We start from the raw sequence: 15,793 nt of genomic DNA, 5'->3' as shown, positions 1-15,793 counted from the left end.
ACGAAATATTTCAGAAAAATACTTCAACAATCCATATCACAAAATCAGTCAAAAAAAGAGAGAAATATACAGTTGTTTGTACAGACATTAGCAAATAACATTAAAATGTTTATTGGCAGAGAAGTTTATAAGTTCTTTTTGCTCTCCAATGCTCAAAGGCGCAGAGACTTTTCTAGCGTTCAAAAATTGTAAACACTTTTTTCAAAACGCTCATTGAACACTATGCCACAAAAATATAATTTTCACAATAACTCCTACACGTCTAAATCATTTATTTTTTCAAATTATGTCTTATGCTTCTTTCACATTCGTAACAAATTGCTGAACATATTTCAGAAAAGCATTCACTGGAACAAACATGTTATGATTAATCCTTTGCATGAACACTATTTCCGATTGGTTAATAATGCTTGCTGGAATGCCTATAGATTTTGACCACCAACCATTTGAATATGAAGAATCTCGATTAAGTTTTAACGACAGAATTACACTACAAAGAAGCAACATTCCTAAATTATCTTCTGAAACAATCGGACTCATTCCATCTTTTTTAGCAATCGACTCAGCAACAATTAGCATATCCACTAGATAAACAGCGTGCAACATTTCCGATAAAACTAAAGACGACACCCCTCGGACTATTTGGAAAAAATGACGAATTTTCTTTGAGAATTTGCGCTTTCGATCCATCACTATTTGTTGAGTTGATTTTTGGTTATGTCTTTGTGAAATGGAATGTTTTTTAACAAATAAATCTGGAAGAAGAAATTCTAATCTGTCGCATAAATAACATGCAATTTTTGCAAGTGTATCATCGTCCACAACGCTCAAAAAAGCAGAATTTTCATCGCATTTTAATTCTTGCAATGTGTATTGCTCAACTTCATCGAATGAACATTCAAAATGCGAGGGCAGATCTTCATTTGACTTGCTTGATGGACAATACTGTGACGAAGGATTTACAAATTTTATTTGTTCTCTTGAAGCATTAGAAATGCTAATTTCTGTAATTTCTGCTGTTAAACATGAGTCCACAACAGAAGTCATCAACAAATATCAACAAAGATGATCTAACCTATAACAAAATAAAAACCGATGTGATTGTTGTATTGACTTTCACAGATTCACATGTTCATAACGTGTGTTTATCGTTTGAAAGCATATAAAGAATTATTGTTTGCCATAATAAAAACTTCATGCGAGTACGAATGTTTATGTGTTATTTACACTCCGTGTTGGTTTCAGTGTGCAAATTAAATTTATTTATAATAACAATTTATATTTGTATTTATTATTTCGAAAGTTTGTCGTTGTATATTTGCCATTTAAATAATCTTTGAAGATTATTTCCAATGAGTGAGTTTTTCACTCCTGAATCAAAAGTTCCTATTAATGATCATAACAATGCTGCATCATCTGTTTTTCATGCAACTTCTTCACCTTTTCAAAATATTACTCCAACTCATAATTTTCCAACCCCAACTTTTATGACACAACCAAAAACAATGTCCAGTGTGTTTGAACAATCTCAAAGGATGCGTCAGCATGAATCTTATGACACGTTAGGAAAGGTTTCTTTTGAAAAGCATAATAGAGGAAGGGGTCGTGGAAGGGGTCGTGGAAGAGGCAGAGGAAGAGGTCGTGGAAGAGGCAGAGGGGGATATCTTTCCCAACGACCCCATTCAATTGGTTCAAATGATTCTCAAAAAGGCAAATCAAATGTTGAGATTTACAATAGAGCAAAGCATATGTCTTTGCCCCATTCTTTTCCTGTACCAGCGATTGGTGACTCTCCATCTTCTTCTGCATCACTTCATCGCTACTCTCCTTCATCAATTCCATTGCCCCAATTTCCAATCGACGCTTATCCGAAGGGTTCTCATATTGGAGAACCGTTTGGACAGCCTTTATCATTTTTACCAAAGACCACATCTGATTCAGTTTTATCATCTTCATATCAATCATCATATCCTCCGCATCCTTTTTTAAATCCGTTTCAACAAAATTCTCAGTCTCCTCCTTCAAATACTTTTTCTTCATCTCCCTCACAGGATTCTTTCCAGCAGCTAAATGCCTCATCAATTATACCGCCTGTTCGTTTGCCTATAAGTGACAGCCGCCCTTTGGAAGACACTATTACCAGAAAGCGCCGGGGTCGTCCTCATCAGCAAAAACAATCTGCAAACCAAATCCATGCTAAAAGGAAGCAATCGATTGCATCAACATATTCCCCTCGTTTATTATCAACGTCTAACAAGTCTTCGTCTTCTCTTTCGCCATATTTGCAAGCAAACGCTACAAACTCATCTTCCAAGGTGTTTGACAGCATCGACCATCCTCTTCAGGAGACATTGCCTGAGTGGCTGTGGCAGGGCCTGACTGGCGACGGAAGAAGGGATGGATTAGAGGAATGCACACGGGCAATGCTGCGGGTGTTTGTGGCAGCTTCGCTTGTGCCAGATGCAGACGAGTTGAGAGAATTGTGCAGAAGAGTCGAAAAAGCAAAGGAAAAGAAGAAAGAACAGCTTTTAAAGAAGAGAAAGCAAGTAGCAAATGAAGAGAGAGATCTGTCAGTGAAGGAAGGTGCATTGAATATGAGTGAGAAGACTGATGAAATTTCGAGTGAAAAAACTGAAAAAGAAAGCGAGGAAATCAAAAACTCTTCAACAGAAAATAATGAAATTGGTGCAAATCAAAATACCAATCTTTCTTCATCTCCCGATCAGAGCAAAGAAGATGAACTCAATTCAAATTCAAACTTTCAAAACAACTCAAGTTCTGCACTGAGAAATAACGAAATTGCACAAACACAAAATGAAGCTGTGGCCAATCAAAGTAATTTTATAGAAGGATGGGAAGACTCAAACGCTTCTGGATCAGAAGCTGGCGCTTCGCAAATTGCAGAGAACACATCTTCGGTTCTTCCATCTTCCTTTTCTCTTTCTTCTGTCATTTCGTCGTTAGATCCTTCTTCTTCAACTTCTGCCTCTTCTCTCTCTCCTCCGCCATGTCTCGCTGTGCGAGGGCGTGGCGCGCTCTCCTTCAAAGAGCTGCAATCACTGCTCCGAATGGACTATCGGAGGTGCTACGACATTCTGAGTGTGCTCACCACCACCCCGTTCCTCCGGCGAGAGACAAAGGTTAGAGACCCCAACCAGCCCTATCTGTTCTGCGAGAACTGTGCGATCACTGTAAGGCACGCAGATCCTCTTCCACTGCCTTATTCTTTGGAGATATCATTTGAAGAAGGCGCTTTTGGCTCTCCTCTGTTTTCTTCAAATTCTTCTTTGGGCTTGCGAAATCCGATGGGTTTCAGAGAAGACGGAGAAGGAGGAGAGTTCTGGGATCGTTCAATGGGCATTGGAAGTGAAGAGGAGGTGGAGAAAGATAGAAGAGGAAGAGACGGGAGAAAAGGTCTTTTTCCGTTGGTTGCGGAGAAAGACACAGTAAATGGAGGGAATGATGATGATTTGCCCTTGTTTGATGGTGATGAAGATGAAATGGGACAAAAGAAAGAAAGAAGATACCTGGTTCCAATCAGCGATGAAGAAGGAAACAAAGAAGAGCCTGGCATCAATGATTTTCGTCTTTTGGATGACAAAGAGAACGAAGGTGAAAAGCACAACGAGTCTTCAGCTGATGATTGTCTGACGCTGCAGTCGCTGTTCTCGTTCCCGACGTCTGCGTGGATGAAGAGAGAGGATGTGATTGATGTGGCAGACATCCTGCCTACACTTTCCAGAGAGACAAAGATGCTTATTCTGAATGAAAGACGGCTGTATCGCTTGATGCAGCTAAAGGAGCTGTTTAGCAGCAGGCTCAGCGAGCTGATGAAGTTGGAGATGAACGGAAAGGAGATGGAGATGGAGAAGGAGAAAGAAGGAGAAGGGGAGAATGAGGCTGATGTTGATATCGATGCTGAGAAAGCACAGGAAGTAAACGAAAAAATACAAGAGACAAGCAAAAATGAACAAAAAAAGGAAGAAAATGAAGGAATGACGAAAGATAATGAACAAGATGAAAATAATGGAAATATCATGGATGCAAAAGAGAACATAGCCAAAAATGAAGACAAGTTTGAAATGAGAAAAGAAGACAATTACAACAAAATAGAAAATCCGGTGAATATAAAAACTGAATCGTCGAGTATTTTAACTCCTGTAGCAAATTCAGGAAAAGTGTCGACTTTGGCTAATGCATCCGATGCAAAAGATAAATCTGATTCAAAACTGGCTGAAGCAAATGACAAGAAAGAAGCAGAGTACAACAATAAAACAGTTTCCGAGAATAATAACAACCAAGAAAAAGATGACCCATTCATGCAAGTTAATGATAACACATTTCAAGATAATAATGCTCCTCTCTCTGCTCCCGCTTCTTTCTCTCCTCCGGCATCATCTTTTTCCTCTCCTCTGTCTCCACTGAGCTCTCCTTTGATGACTCCTTTCCCTCTCTCTCCATCTTCCCTTGAGGATGAATTCTCTCAATGTTGCTCAGAAGGCGGGGCGCTGTTCTCGCAAGTTTTGTCGTCTGTGTGCGAGGAGCAGCTAAACTGGCTTCGGAATATGTGGCTGAAGGAAAGTGAGAGAGAGGAAGAAAGTGTGTGTGCTGCGTTAGAGGAGGAGTTTGAACTGCAAACGAGGCAGTTTGAGGAAAACGAGGAGAAGCTGTTCAATGAAGGAGAAGAAGGAGGAGCTGGTGGAGAAGAGAAAGGGAGCGGAAGAGATGGAAGAGGAAACGAAGCAGAAGAAATTGAAAGCGGAGCAGGGATTGGGGAGTCAAGAGGGAATGACAAAAGAACACGAGAAGATAGAGCGGAAAGAGCAGAGGATAGCAAACGTGGAAGTTTTGATGAAGATTCCGAAAAGAGATTGAGAGAAGATGGGCAAAGAGAAAGAATGATGATCAGCAGCGTTCCAAAAGCTCAACAGAACATTGTTATGCACATGCCTGGTTCTGTTGCTCCTTTATCACATCCCTCAAATATGCCTTCTTCTGCTTCTTCTTCATCGTTTTCAATAACTTCATCGTCATCTCAGCCTTTGGTTCATTTACAGTCTTCTTCGAACTCTGATCCGAAAGAAGACAAAAATGAAGCTGTCAAAATGGAAATGGAAAGTGGAAGCGATTCAGAAAGTGCATTGAAAGAGAAAGTGGACAATGCAAAAACAGCGAATGAGAGAAATGGCAATAATCCAATGATTTCAGAAGAGATAAAGGATAATCAAAACATTCATGCTCCCAATCAAAGAAAAGTCTCAGAGGAGCAAAGCAGTGAAATAAAACAGAAAGATTCAAAAGGCAGAGAACAGAGCTACAACACGACTGTGGGTCAATCTCATTTTTTGAGCGCTTCCACGCTCCCTCCTCCTCCTTATTTTAGTTCAACATCTTCAATTCCAAATCAAAACTATACTGCTCCTAACTTGCCTTCTTCTTCTTCCTCGTCTGCCTCGTATTCAAGCACAATCTATTCGAATTTCAAACCTTCTTCAAATCAAGCTTCCACAAACAAGCCTTTTCCATAAAAATTTAAAGATGCTTCTTTCGCCTCCACAACTTTTACACCTTTTCATCCTCCTCTAAGCACTCATTATTCAAAGAAATGAATTTATCGATTCAAGAGTTGCGGAACTTTTAAAATTCTTTGCAAAAGTAACTAAATTGAATAATTGCATTTAACATTGCAAACGGCTAATATGTCAGTTTCCTTTTTGCATTACTTTCCTATTTTTACATCATTTTTTACTGTGATTGATACGCTTTTGATTTTTTTTTCTGTTACATTAAGAAATTATTTCGAAAAATGTCAAAGTAATTTCTCATTTCATTTTTTGTTAAAACGATGCAAAATAACGGAACATTGAAATAAAATTATTCTGTAATTATTTTATATGATTGTTGAAAGTTAGAAAGCCAAAGTTGATTATAATTCAAACAATAGTCGAATGTTGAATTTTTTGTTTTTGCCTTTCAAAAATGAATAAAACAATTAAAAATCTTAAATCAACTTCGTTAGAAATGGAAATCACTGAAGCAAATGTTGCATGTGCATACAAATTACATCTTTCAATTAACTCTTAAATATTAAAATCACTTTCTAATCAAATAGAATCAGCTCCAGAAAATTCATCATCTATTCATGCTGTCTGAGTGTTTTTCATTATGACTGATAATTCTAAATAATTCTAATACAATTTTTCATTCGTATTTTCGTTTTAAACGAAATCACATTTCTTTCAAAAGCACAATTCTTTTAGAATTGGTTATTTTTTTTCATTTAATTCTTATTTTTTAAATCAAACTATCTGTGTAATTATTTTTTTTCATTGTGTTTTCCAATTATTCCCAATCCAGAATTTGGTACTCCTTGAAGAATCTTATTGACTTCACTCAAAAAATCAGGAACCTCCACATCGTCTTCATCGTCGATTTCATTGCTTTTCTCATCTTCAATAAAAGAAGTTCTTTTCTTTTTTGGCTTTATGTTTTCTATTTCCTCTTCATTTGAAGTGTTCTTCTTTACCTTCTTCTTCTTCTTCTTCTTTTTCTTTTGTTGCATTTCTTCTTCCTCTTCATCTTCATTTCCATCTTCACCTTCATTCTGAAAATCCATTAAATCTTTTAACAGTTGTGCATTGTTCTTTCGCTGCCTCATTAGCTGCAATTGCTCACTTGTGAAAGAAAAAGACACTTTTCTTTCAGATGATGGAGAAACTTGTAAAGGAGATGCTTTCGATAAATCAAAGCGAGATGGTGAAGAAATAGAAGATAATGATGTATTTTGCGAATCCTTGTCTTTTGAACTTTCTGCCACCCTGTTTTTCTTCTTCAGTGCAGAATGAGTAATTCGCTGAGGAGATGTTAAAATGTCATCGGCTGGGCAGAAAGTCAGAGAAGAAAAAGATGAGACATCTGTTAAAGGAGCAGATGAAGAGGCAGAAGATTCATTTTGTTCGTTTTTTGTGGTTGACGACATTGAAAGATTTGTTGGATGAGGAGGAGTTGAAGTGGGATTAGGAGTAAAGCTTGCCTTCTCAGAAAGTGCAGGTGAAGTGGAAGATTTTAATGGTGTTGAAGTTGATGAAGAATTCGATGCAACTTGCAGACCATCTGCTTGCAACGTCTGTGTTGACTCCGCGGAAGAAATCGGTGCTTGAGGGGAATAAATGACTTGAGGTGGAATAATTGGTGGTGAAATGGAATGAATATGAAATGGAGAAAGAACTCCGTGCATCGGAGAGTGCACAGATAGGAAAGAGAAATTAGAATGAACTGGCGGTTGTGACACAATTTTCGAAGAATCAACAGAAGGGTTATGTTCTGGTGTTGTTGTTGATTGCTTGGATGGAATCTTGGGTAATGCATTTGGCGTTGAAGGAGATTCTTCACTGTTATAAAAGTAAGCTTGTGAAAATTGAGTTGTTTTTGAAGAATCCGCAGATGCATCTGCATGTTGCAGAAGAGGATGTGTAAAAATAGTTGCTGGATCTTCGCACATTGGAAGATTCAAATCTATTGTTTCTTCAATTTCCTCTGTTTTCTCCTCATCTTTGCGACAACGCTCGTTTAAATCTTTAACTGAATTTTTTTTCTTTTGTAGTTTTTCTTTTCGTTTTTTACGTTCTGTGCTTGGTATTGATAATAGATCAGTTGTCGTAAAATAAATGTCAACAGGAGATGGCGAAAATGAAATCGCAGTTGAATGATCATATGCAGAACCAAACATCTCTCCGGGTGCTTTGACAATTGGAAGATCATTTGACTGAAAGTCTGTTGGTTCATTTGAGTTATTATTAGGCGAGTTTGTGAGTGAAGAAGAAAAATCATCGAACTCAAAGCCGAAATCATCTTTTTTCTTTGTTGATACGTCATTCGTTTTACAAGAATCATTTAAAGTTTTTTCTTTTCCAACGATATAACCAAGTCGATGAGGAGCTTGTAAATAAAGAGTTGTTGGTGAATATGTCTTTCTTGGATCATCAGTCGTCGGAATGTGTAAAATTGGTAATATCGATATCAACGTGAAAGAGCGATAAGATGAGTATGATCTAGATGGATCAACAGTGCACCCTTCAGGATATTGTTGATTTATTTCGAATGGATGATGTGAACCGAATGTGTCCAAATGAAAAAGATATTTCCCTGGTTGATAGTTAACATGATGCGCTTTAATTCTCGGTAAATAGCAACGAATATAGATCAATCGTTTTTTTCGATGCAATCGAACACATATGGAGTTTTCAAATTCCATAAAAGATCTTATGCCATAATTTATGAAAACATGTTTCATTACTTTTCAAAAATAACAAAGACATTTTAAAAACAAAAGAAACGCAAATATCATAAAGAGGGGTGATGAAAGTGAAAATAAAACTTTCAAAAAATAGCGATATTGGCTCAAAAATTTTTCTGATGATGAAGAATACAAAAGGAATAACAGATCGTCATCCACAAATCGGGAGGATAAACAGAACATAAAACGTTTGATCATGATGACAATTATCAATTGAAAAAGTTAAAATATTCAAACATTAGAAAATAACAAAGAATCTGAGATAAAATAAACAATAGAATAAAAACAACTTTTACAATAAATTGAGAAGCATTCATGAAATAACTTTCTCTACTTCTTTTGAAATATTTGAGTTGAAACACCATCTGTTGATCCATTGAAAATTGATTACAGAAAGGAAATACAAAAATAATTTTCAAATAATAAGGATAAATTATCTTCATCTTTCAACTTAAAAAGTCAAACCATCAACTTCGGTGAATATGATCTCTTTACTAATTTTATCATCTATCCTATATTCAAAACTAAAAAATCAAACAAAATTAATTTCTTTAAGATGATTGCAATTGAGCGAAAAAATTGCATACGTATTGGCGAAATGCACAGGAAGATCGTGTGATGTGAGTCTTTTGAAGGCTTCACTCATAACAATTGTCGCTTCAATTTTACGACTGCTAACGATTAGATAATCATACTACGCGCATTCACAAAAATTAAGGAGAAATACTTTCAGTAAAAAACCGAGAATCATTTAAAAAAAATACCTCAGTCGGAACATGAAGAGCAAAGAAATTATCTGTTAAACATGACATGCTGATTCCTCCAAGTTTCTATGCAATCATAAAGCGAAAATAATGTGAAAATATAAATAATTATCAGACATCAAGTGCAATTCGCCTTTGGCACTTAAAACTTTCTGGAAGAAGGTTGTAAAGCCCTTTGTCCGTAACAACAAAAACCCGTTTTTGTGATTTAAGTTTTCTGTTTACTTTCACAACTTCATCTGAAAATAAAACTTGTGTGTCTCCTAAAAAGACTTTAACTGAAAAATAGAAATTTCTCAAATTCAATACCGGTCTTTGAAAAAAATTTCATGACGTTAGAATTAGAATGAAGATTTAGTAAATCTCCTGCTGGTTTTTTTGACTCAGAAGATGAACTGAAGTAAGTTAAAAAAAGAGTTAAAACTTAATTTGCTGAGACGAACCGTCGAATTTTCTTCCCCATAAAAAGGGGCAATGTACTTGGATGATCTGATGGATTCGAACTTGTTGAAGGCAAATCTTCTTCTACGTCCACAAACGACATACAAACGTAAAATAAAAAAGATCTAATTCAGCCATAATTAGATTATTGAAATCTTTCATTTAATTATTTAACTCAAAACAAGTGCGTAAAAATCATTGTAATGCTTTCAAAAAAATGATAATAGCGATAACAATAACAAAAAATTACATGAAATCAAAAATGCTATGTCCAATTCCTGATCGATAAATTGATCTTTCTTCATCTTTTCTCTTCTTTGATCGTTTTGCAATATCCGTCAAGTCTTCGAGAGCTGATAAATTAGTTTCATTGTTCAATCGTTCTTTTTCATCCTCTACTTTGTCATCTTTCAATTCTGCAGAATTGTTCTTTCGCACTTCCTTTTCTGTCAGTATCCCATGTGCCATTGCAAGTGCTATTTGATCAAAGTCCCACAGTAAACCTCTTCTTTTGTAAAACAGAAGATATGCATTTCTCGTCAGAGCAGCATCTGGTTCATTGACATGAGTGACATGGCTGTCGCTGATGTCCAGCCACTTCTTCGTGATGGGTGAGTACACCAATGCTGTGTAATGTCCTCCTCTGGTTGACCCACTATGAACAGACACTGCATACAAATCGTATATGGCAGGGCAAGGCGGAGGTGGCTGTGCAGTTGATGAAGATTGCTTGCCTTCAAAGGAACTTGAGCTGAACTCATACTTCTCTTTCGTCTCTTGCATCATCCGCGCCGTCAGCTCTGGAGGACACAGCTCAAAGCTCGTTAAGTCCAGCCCTTTAATTGGATACTCCACAAAAGTATCTAATTTCTCCGCGGAGAAAAAGGTTGTTCCAGATGAAAAGCGTTTGAGCTGAATCACCAAAATCATCGGGAACCGCCACACTTTCATTGTCTTCATGGCTTGTTTGTGCTCTTTGCACACGTTGCAGTACCACATGTTGTCTTCTGTCAGCTCTTCAGGCGATGTGAAGATGTCAAAACAGTCCATCAGCGTTGTCTTCTTCTTGCTGTGCTTCAGTTTCCCTGCTGGAACAACAGATTCGACTTCTGGTTTGTCTGCGCCATCTTCTTTATCTGATTCTTTATTGCTTTCTTGTTCCGCCTCTTTTTCTTTCTCTTTCGTATCCTCCTTCATTTCCTTCTCTTCCTCAGCTTTTTTGTTTTCTGCCTCTTCTTCCTTTTCTTCTTTCTCTTCTTCTTCTTTCTCTTTGATCAGCTCCTCATTCTCCACACACTCCATCATCAGATGCTCCATTAGCATTCCATCATCATTTCCTTCTTCTTCTTCTCTTTTCTCTTCTTTCTCTTCCTTTTTCTCTTTCTCTTCTTTCTCGTCCTCTTTCCCTGTTCTATCTATCCACACCACCATCAGATTCTCCTCACTCCCAATCTTTGGCACTGTGTCTTTCAATGTCTGTGTGCTGAGTGGGATTTCTATGAGCTCTCCTTCTGTCGCATTGTCCACATTGCCCAAAAGAAGACGATATGGAAGAAGAGAACGAGGCGGAAGCGAAAGTGGAACAGCGCAAGTTGTTGACTGTGATGCTGAATTCAATCCAACTTCTGCTTTTTCATTCTTTCCTTCGCTTTTCCCTTCCTTTTGCTCTTTTTCTTCTTCTGCTGCTGCTTTCCTCTCACATTCTTCCCATCCGCCTTTGCATCTGTGATACTCATTCGAATAAGCACAATGCCATGCTTTCTCCTTTCTCACCTTCGATTTGCTTGATTTTTCGCTTTTTTCATTGAAAAACGTGTCAAAAGGCAGCAAAAACTGCTCTTTTTCTCCAAAAATGGGTTCAATGTACTTCCGTTTAGAGCCAATAGATAACGAATTCTCAGTCTTTTTGTTGTCATCTTTTGTGGCTTCTTCTTTTTCTGCTTTTTTGGCTTTTCTTGCTTCTGCATTCTCAATCTTTCGTCTTTTCCTTTCCTCTTTCCTCTCCTTTCGGATGCATTTGACTATCTTCCGCCTTTCGTCCCGTGTGAATTCTGTGATTGAGTCATCCATCATAAACTCCATCAGATCTTCTTCATCATCATCCTCTTCCTCTTCCTCTTCTTTCTCTTCTCCCTCGCCATCCTCATTGCTTCCATCATACTTTTCCCATTCGTCCTCATCATCATACTCATCATCATCATATCCATACGCCTCGCTGTCATCTTCATCGTCCTCTTCTTCTTTTTGCTTCAGCTCAAAAAAGATTCTCGATGCTTTTTCTCTCAACTTCTTCATCCGAAGCTCTCTTTCCTCTTTCACTTGACTCTTTTTCTGCTTCTTCTCTTCTTCTTTTTCTTTCTCTTTCCCTTTCTCTTTCTTTTCCTCCTCCTCTTCTTTCTTCTTCTTTTCCTCTTCCTCTTTTTTAGCTTCACTTATTTTCGGTCCAAACGAAAAGCTGCGTCCTCCTCTTCCGCCAAGCATCGCCCAACTTCCCATCAATGGAACAACTTTTGATTTGCCTTCTTTTTTATCTTCTTCTTTTTCTTCTTTCTTTTCTTCAGTTTTGCTGTTGCCTTTTTGTTTTTCATCTGTTTTGCTTTCTTTCTCTTCCTTTTCTTTTTCTTTTTCTTTTTCTTTCTCCTTCTCCTCTGCTTTCTCCTCTTTCCCTTCTTTCTTCAATGATTTTCTCAGCTCCCCGTCTCTTTTCGCATCCTTATCTACATTCTCCTTGCTCTCCACCATTTCCTCCTCCTCCTTCTTCCTAACTTCCCTTCTCCCACATCTTTCCACCCACTCCTCATACTTCAAGGGGTCAATATAGTTCCTGATCACACTCCATATCTTCTCATGCAATCTGATTCCGCTGCTGTTTGCCACAGACGCTGTCACCACAAATGGCATGCCACACTTCTTCGTCAGATAAGGATAGTAACGCGAGTGCGGCGAGCGCGTGGCTCGAGACATCTGAACGAAGAAGCACTTGAGATCAGATGAGGAAGAGGAAGAAGAGGAAGAGGAGGAAGAGGATGAAGTAGATTCATTCTTCTCTTTCTTTTCTTCTTTCTCTTCATTTTCTGCATTTTTTGTCTTCTTTGCTTTGTCTTTTTTCCCATTTCCAATCTCTTCGTCCACCTCAAACACAACAATCTTATCTTTCTTCAAATCAATCAGCAGCTCGTTTTCTTTGAACGTACGAAAGACGTATGAGTTCACCACATCACAAGCAACAAGGCAAGACGGGTTGAGTGGAAGAAGAGCAGAAGAAGTGTGTTCCTTTGATGCTTCTTCTGCTCCTTCTTTCTTCTTCTCTTCTTTCTCCTGCTGCTCATTCACTTTCTTTGCCAGCCCCATCAGCATCGTCTTGATATTTCCATATTTCGGCAGTGTAAGCAAAAACTCCTCAACTGTTGGCTGTCTTCTTCTCTTCTCTTCTCCTCCTCTTCCTCCTCCTTCTCTCTCTTTGCTCTCCCCCTTCCATCTCGCCAGCAGCACCCGGAATTCGCGTGTCCTCTCGCCAGGGAGTGGAAGCGGCAGGCACAGAAAGTTCTCAAACATCACTTTTTCTCTGTGGCAGTCTGGACAGACAATGATCGACTTCAGCTGCCCGTGGAACAGATGCACAATGGTGCTGTTTTCGCGCAGAAGAAACTTGTCCCACGCAATCTGCGCATTCTGCTTGTCGTCCAACGTTTTGTCTGCCTCTTCTTGTTCAACATATGGCTTTGAGGCAACAAGATTGAGATCTTCGTGCTGAAAAATGAAAATTTTGAAATTTTTTTAAAATAGAAAAGTGCAATTTCAATTGATTCACAAAGAAAAATGATAGGACAATTAACAAATAATCTCTTCATTAAAAAAAAGAGAGAAACAAAGAAAGATCGAAAAACAATAAAACATTTTGAATTTCCTCTTTCTTATTCAATATTTTCCCCTCCCATTTCCTTATAATCAGAATCCACACCATCCCATCCAACAGAAATGTCAGCAGCTCCTGCGAGTCCTGTTGGTTTGTGCCGCTGAACTGCGGAGAAAAGCATCCAATTAGCGTCTTCAGCCTTTCAGGCGATGTGGTGACTGATCTGTTTGTTCTCTCTAAAATTATTTCTTCAATTGGTTTTGAGTTTTCTTTCTTCTCTTCTTCTTCTTCTTTTCCTTCTTCTTTTCCTTTTTCTTCTCCCTCTTGTTTATTCTCCTCCTCATTTTCCTTCCCTTTCTTTCTCTCCTCTTTCCTCCTCGCAATCCACACATTCCTCATCACCTCTGCCATCACACAGCCCGACCTGCCTTCACACCCCAGTTTGTTGCTCTTGTTGATGTCCCCTACAAACTTGTATGACAAAACATACGCCGCAAACGGCACAGTCGCCAGAAGACACTGCAGCGCCGAGTTGAAATAGCACGTGTTCCCCAGATTGACCAGCCCTGACTGGCCATGGAGCCCAAAGCTTGTGACGGTCGCTGTGTTGGAAGCACTTGATGATGATGATGATGATGATGAATCTTCTGTAGTTTCTTTTTCTTTTTCTTTTTCCTTCTCTTTCTCTTTCTCTTTCTCTTTCTCTTTCTCTTTCTCTTTCTCTTTTTCTTCAGCTTCTTTTTTCTCAACCATTTTTTCTTTTTCAACTTTCGTCCTGATTTTTTCGAGAGTCTGTTTATTTTCTTCGCTTGCAAACAGCTTCAAGTCGTCCAACAGTTCAACCTCGTCGGGCGAATAGAAAGATGAACAGCACTCTGCTAACTGCACAGAAGGAGCACTTGAGTAGTGGCTGTAATACGAAGAAGACGAATATAATGATGAAGAGGGAGACGAAAACGATGAAAGGCCATAGTTGCGCTCGCTTCTTTGAACGAAGCCGATCGTTCGCAGCTTCATCTGCTCTTCTGTCTCCTCTACATGCTGCGCCTCTTCAAGCAGCCCCATTTTACTCTTGTATGCCAAATCATTCGCTGGGTTGTATCCTCTTTTATCATCTTCGTTCATTCCAAAAGGAGAAACAAACTTTGCATCTGCTCCATATGACCTAACATGTTCTGCATGTGCAAGTGAGTTGACTTTGCTGAGTGTCAGCGGCTCATGCTTCCCAAAGACTTTTTGCCAATGATCCCACAATTTGATGGCTTTTGGATCTTTCGTAGATGCTGGTAGAATTTCCACAAGAACCGTGCGGGTTCCGTTTAGGCCTTCTTGCAAAGTCTTTAAACTGCTAAAAACAAGCTCTTTCTGTGGATTAAAAGTTGTCCACAATTTGATTGCGTGTTTAGGTTGAAGGTGTAATCCTTTCATAATTTTAATACAAATGTCACTAAATGAATGAAATTTGGACAATTCAATTGATTGAACCGGAACAACTTCTGTGAGATCAGAATCTTCATCTGTTTTTGTTTCTTTTGTCTTATTTTTCAGTTCAAAGATAATTGCAGTAGGATCTTTTTCGATTTGTTTCATTGACATGAATGTTACAACTTCAAGAGTTATTTTCGGTCCTCCGCCGTATGTCCCAATAATTTGAACCCATTGTTCTTCATGAATCAATTCAAAATCTTTCACGACTTGTTTGCCTGGAATATATTTAAAATGTGACAAATAATTGCCATACAAAATAAGTGCACACTTTTGTCAAATTTTTGTGTTCCAGGAAGAAGCAAATCTGAGTTGTCAACAGGACCACAAACGCATCCATCCAATAAATTTTTCAACCAAGAAGAAGAAACTGCACATGCTTGTTCCATGTGTTTCATATTTTTAAGTCCTGAGTTCGTTTTCACATCGTCAATCAATTTTTTATCAACTTTCTGAGACATTTAAAATAATCGTCAATATTTTAAATTTGTAATGGGAAAGCGGAATTTCGGTTTTTTTTTTTTTTTTTTTTTTTTTTTTTTTTTTTTTTTTTTTTTTTTTTCGAAATGTGGAGAGCTGTCGACGGACATGACAAACTTTTTCCTTCACGTCACACAGGGAAATATTAATAATTATTATTTTTATTTTTATTTTAAAAAAGATTTTCAACATAGTTTGCGCAGAAGATTTTTTGTATTAATAAAACTTTTGTGATAAGTGCCTGATAGCAGGTGTTTTTGAAACATGAAATTATGTTTTTTTTTCATTTTTTCACATGAAACTTGGATACCCAATAAACAATTGAAGCATTTATTTCATATTATTTGATTCGAGACACAAAAGTTTTTCTCGACATTACAATAATATTTGTTAAATGAATCATTCAATTTGTAAAGGTTTTATTTCAATAAATTCACTATTAATTGGGTTATTCTTTTTGATAAGTCGCAA

At 37.7% G+C, this 15,793-nt stretch overlaps 4 protein-coding genes across 4 annotated transcripts; 1 reads left to right on the top strand and 3 right to left on the bottom strand.

Annotated features, from left to right (window-relative positions):
- Positions 1–1,487: 1,487 nt before the first annotated feature.
- On the top strand, positions 1,488–5,528 carry MONOS_5168 (uncharacterized protein; the record flags this gene model as incomplete). Its single annotated transcript, XM_067875293.1, has 1 exon — positions 1,488–5,528. The coding sequence occupies one exon, from the start codon at positions 1,488–1,490 to the stop codon at positions 5,526–5,528; it is 4,041 nt and encodes a 1,346-aa protein (XP_067725758.1).
- Positions 5,529–5,811: 283 nt separating this feature from the next.
- On the bottom strand, positions 5,812–8,254 carry MONOS_5167 (uncharacterized protein; the record flags this gene model as incomplete). The annotated part of the gene is made up of 1 exon (XM_067875292.1): positions 5,812–8,254. The coding sequence occupies one exon, from the start codon at positions 8,252–8,254 to the stop codon at positions 6,317–6,319; it is 1,938 nt and encodes a 645-aa protein (XP_067725757.1). The 3' UTR covers positions 5,812–6,316.
- A 13-nt stretch (positions 8,255–8,267) lies between these two features.
- On the bottom strand, positions 8,268–9,604 carry MONOS_5166 (Unconventional myosin tail; the record flags this gene model as incomplete). Its single annotated transcript, XM_067875291.1, has 8 exons — positions 8,268–8,661; positions 8,762–8,820; positions 8,884–8,990; positions 9,061–9,126; positions 9,178–9,338; positions 9,370–9,455; positions 9,504–9,563; positions 9,600–9,604. The coding sequence occupies 8 exons, from the start codon at positions 9,602–9,604 to the stop codon at positions 8,627–8,629; spliced, it is 579 nt and encodes a 192-aa protein (XP_067725756.1). The 3' UTR covers positions 8,268–8,626.
- Positions 9,605–9,630: 26 nt separating this feature from the next.
- On the bottom strand, positions 9,631–15,336 carry MONOS_5165 (putative peptidase C19 family protein). The gene is made up of 3 exons (XM_067875290.1): positions 15,114–15,336; positions 13,463–15,060; positions 9,631–13,251 (listed from the first exon to the last, which is right to left on the bottom strand). Exons 1-3 carry the CDS (start codon positions 15,301–15,303, stop codon positions 9,748–9,750), a joined length of 5,292 nt encoding a protein of 1,763 aa, XP_067725755.1. The 5' UTR covers positions 15,304–15,336; the 3' UTR covers positions 9,631–9,747.
- Between the last annotated feature and the right edge of the window lie 457 nt (positions 15,337–15,793).

The sequence above is a fragment of the Monocercomonoides exilis genome (assembly GCF_001643675.1).
Source record: "Monocercomonoides exilis strain PA203 chromosome Unknown scaffold28-1221067, whole genome shotgun sequence".
Taxonomy (NCBI): Eukaryota; Preaxostyla; order Oxymonadida; family Polymastigidae; genus Monocercomonoides; species Monocercomonoides exilis.
This window is presented reverse-complemented; position numbering and strand designations above follow the sequence as displayed.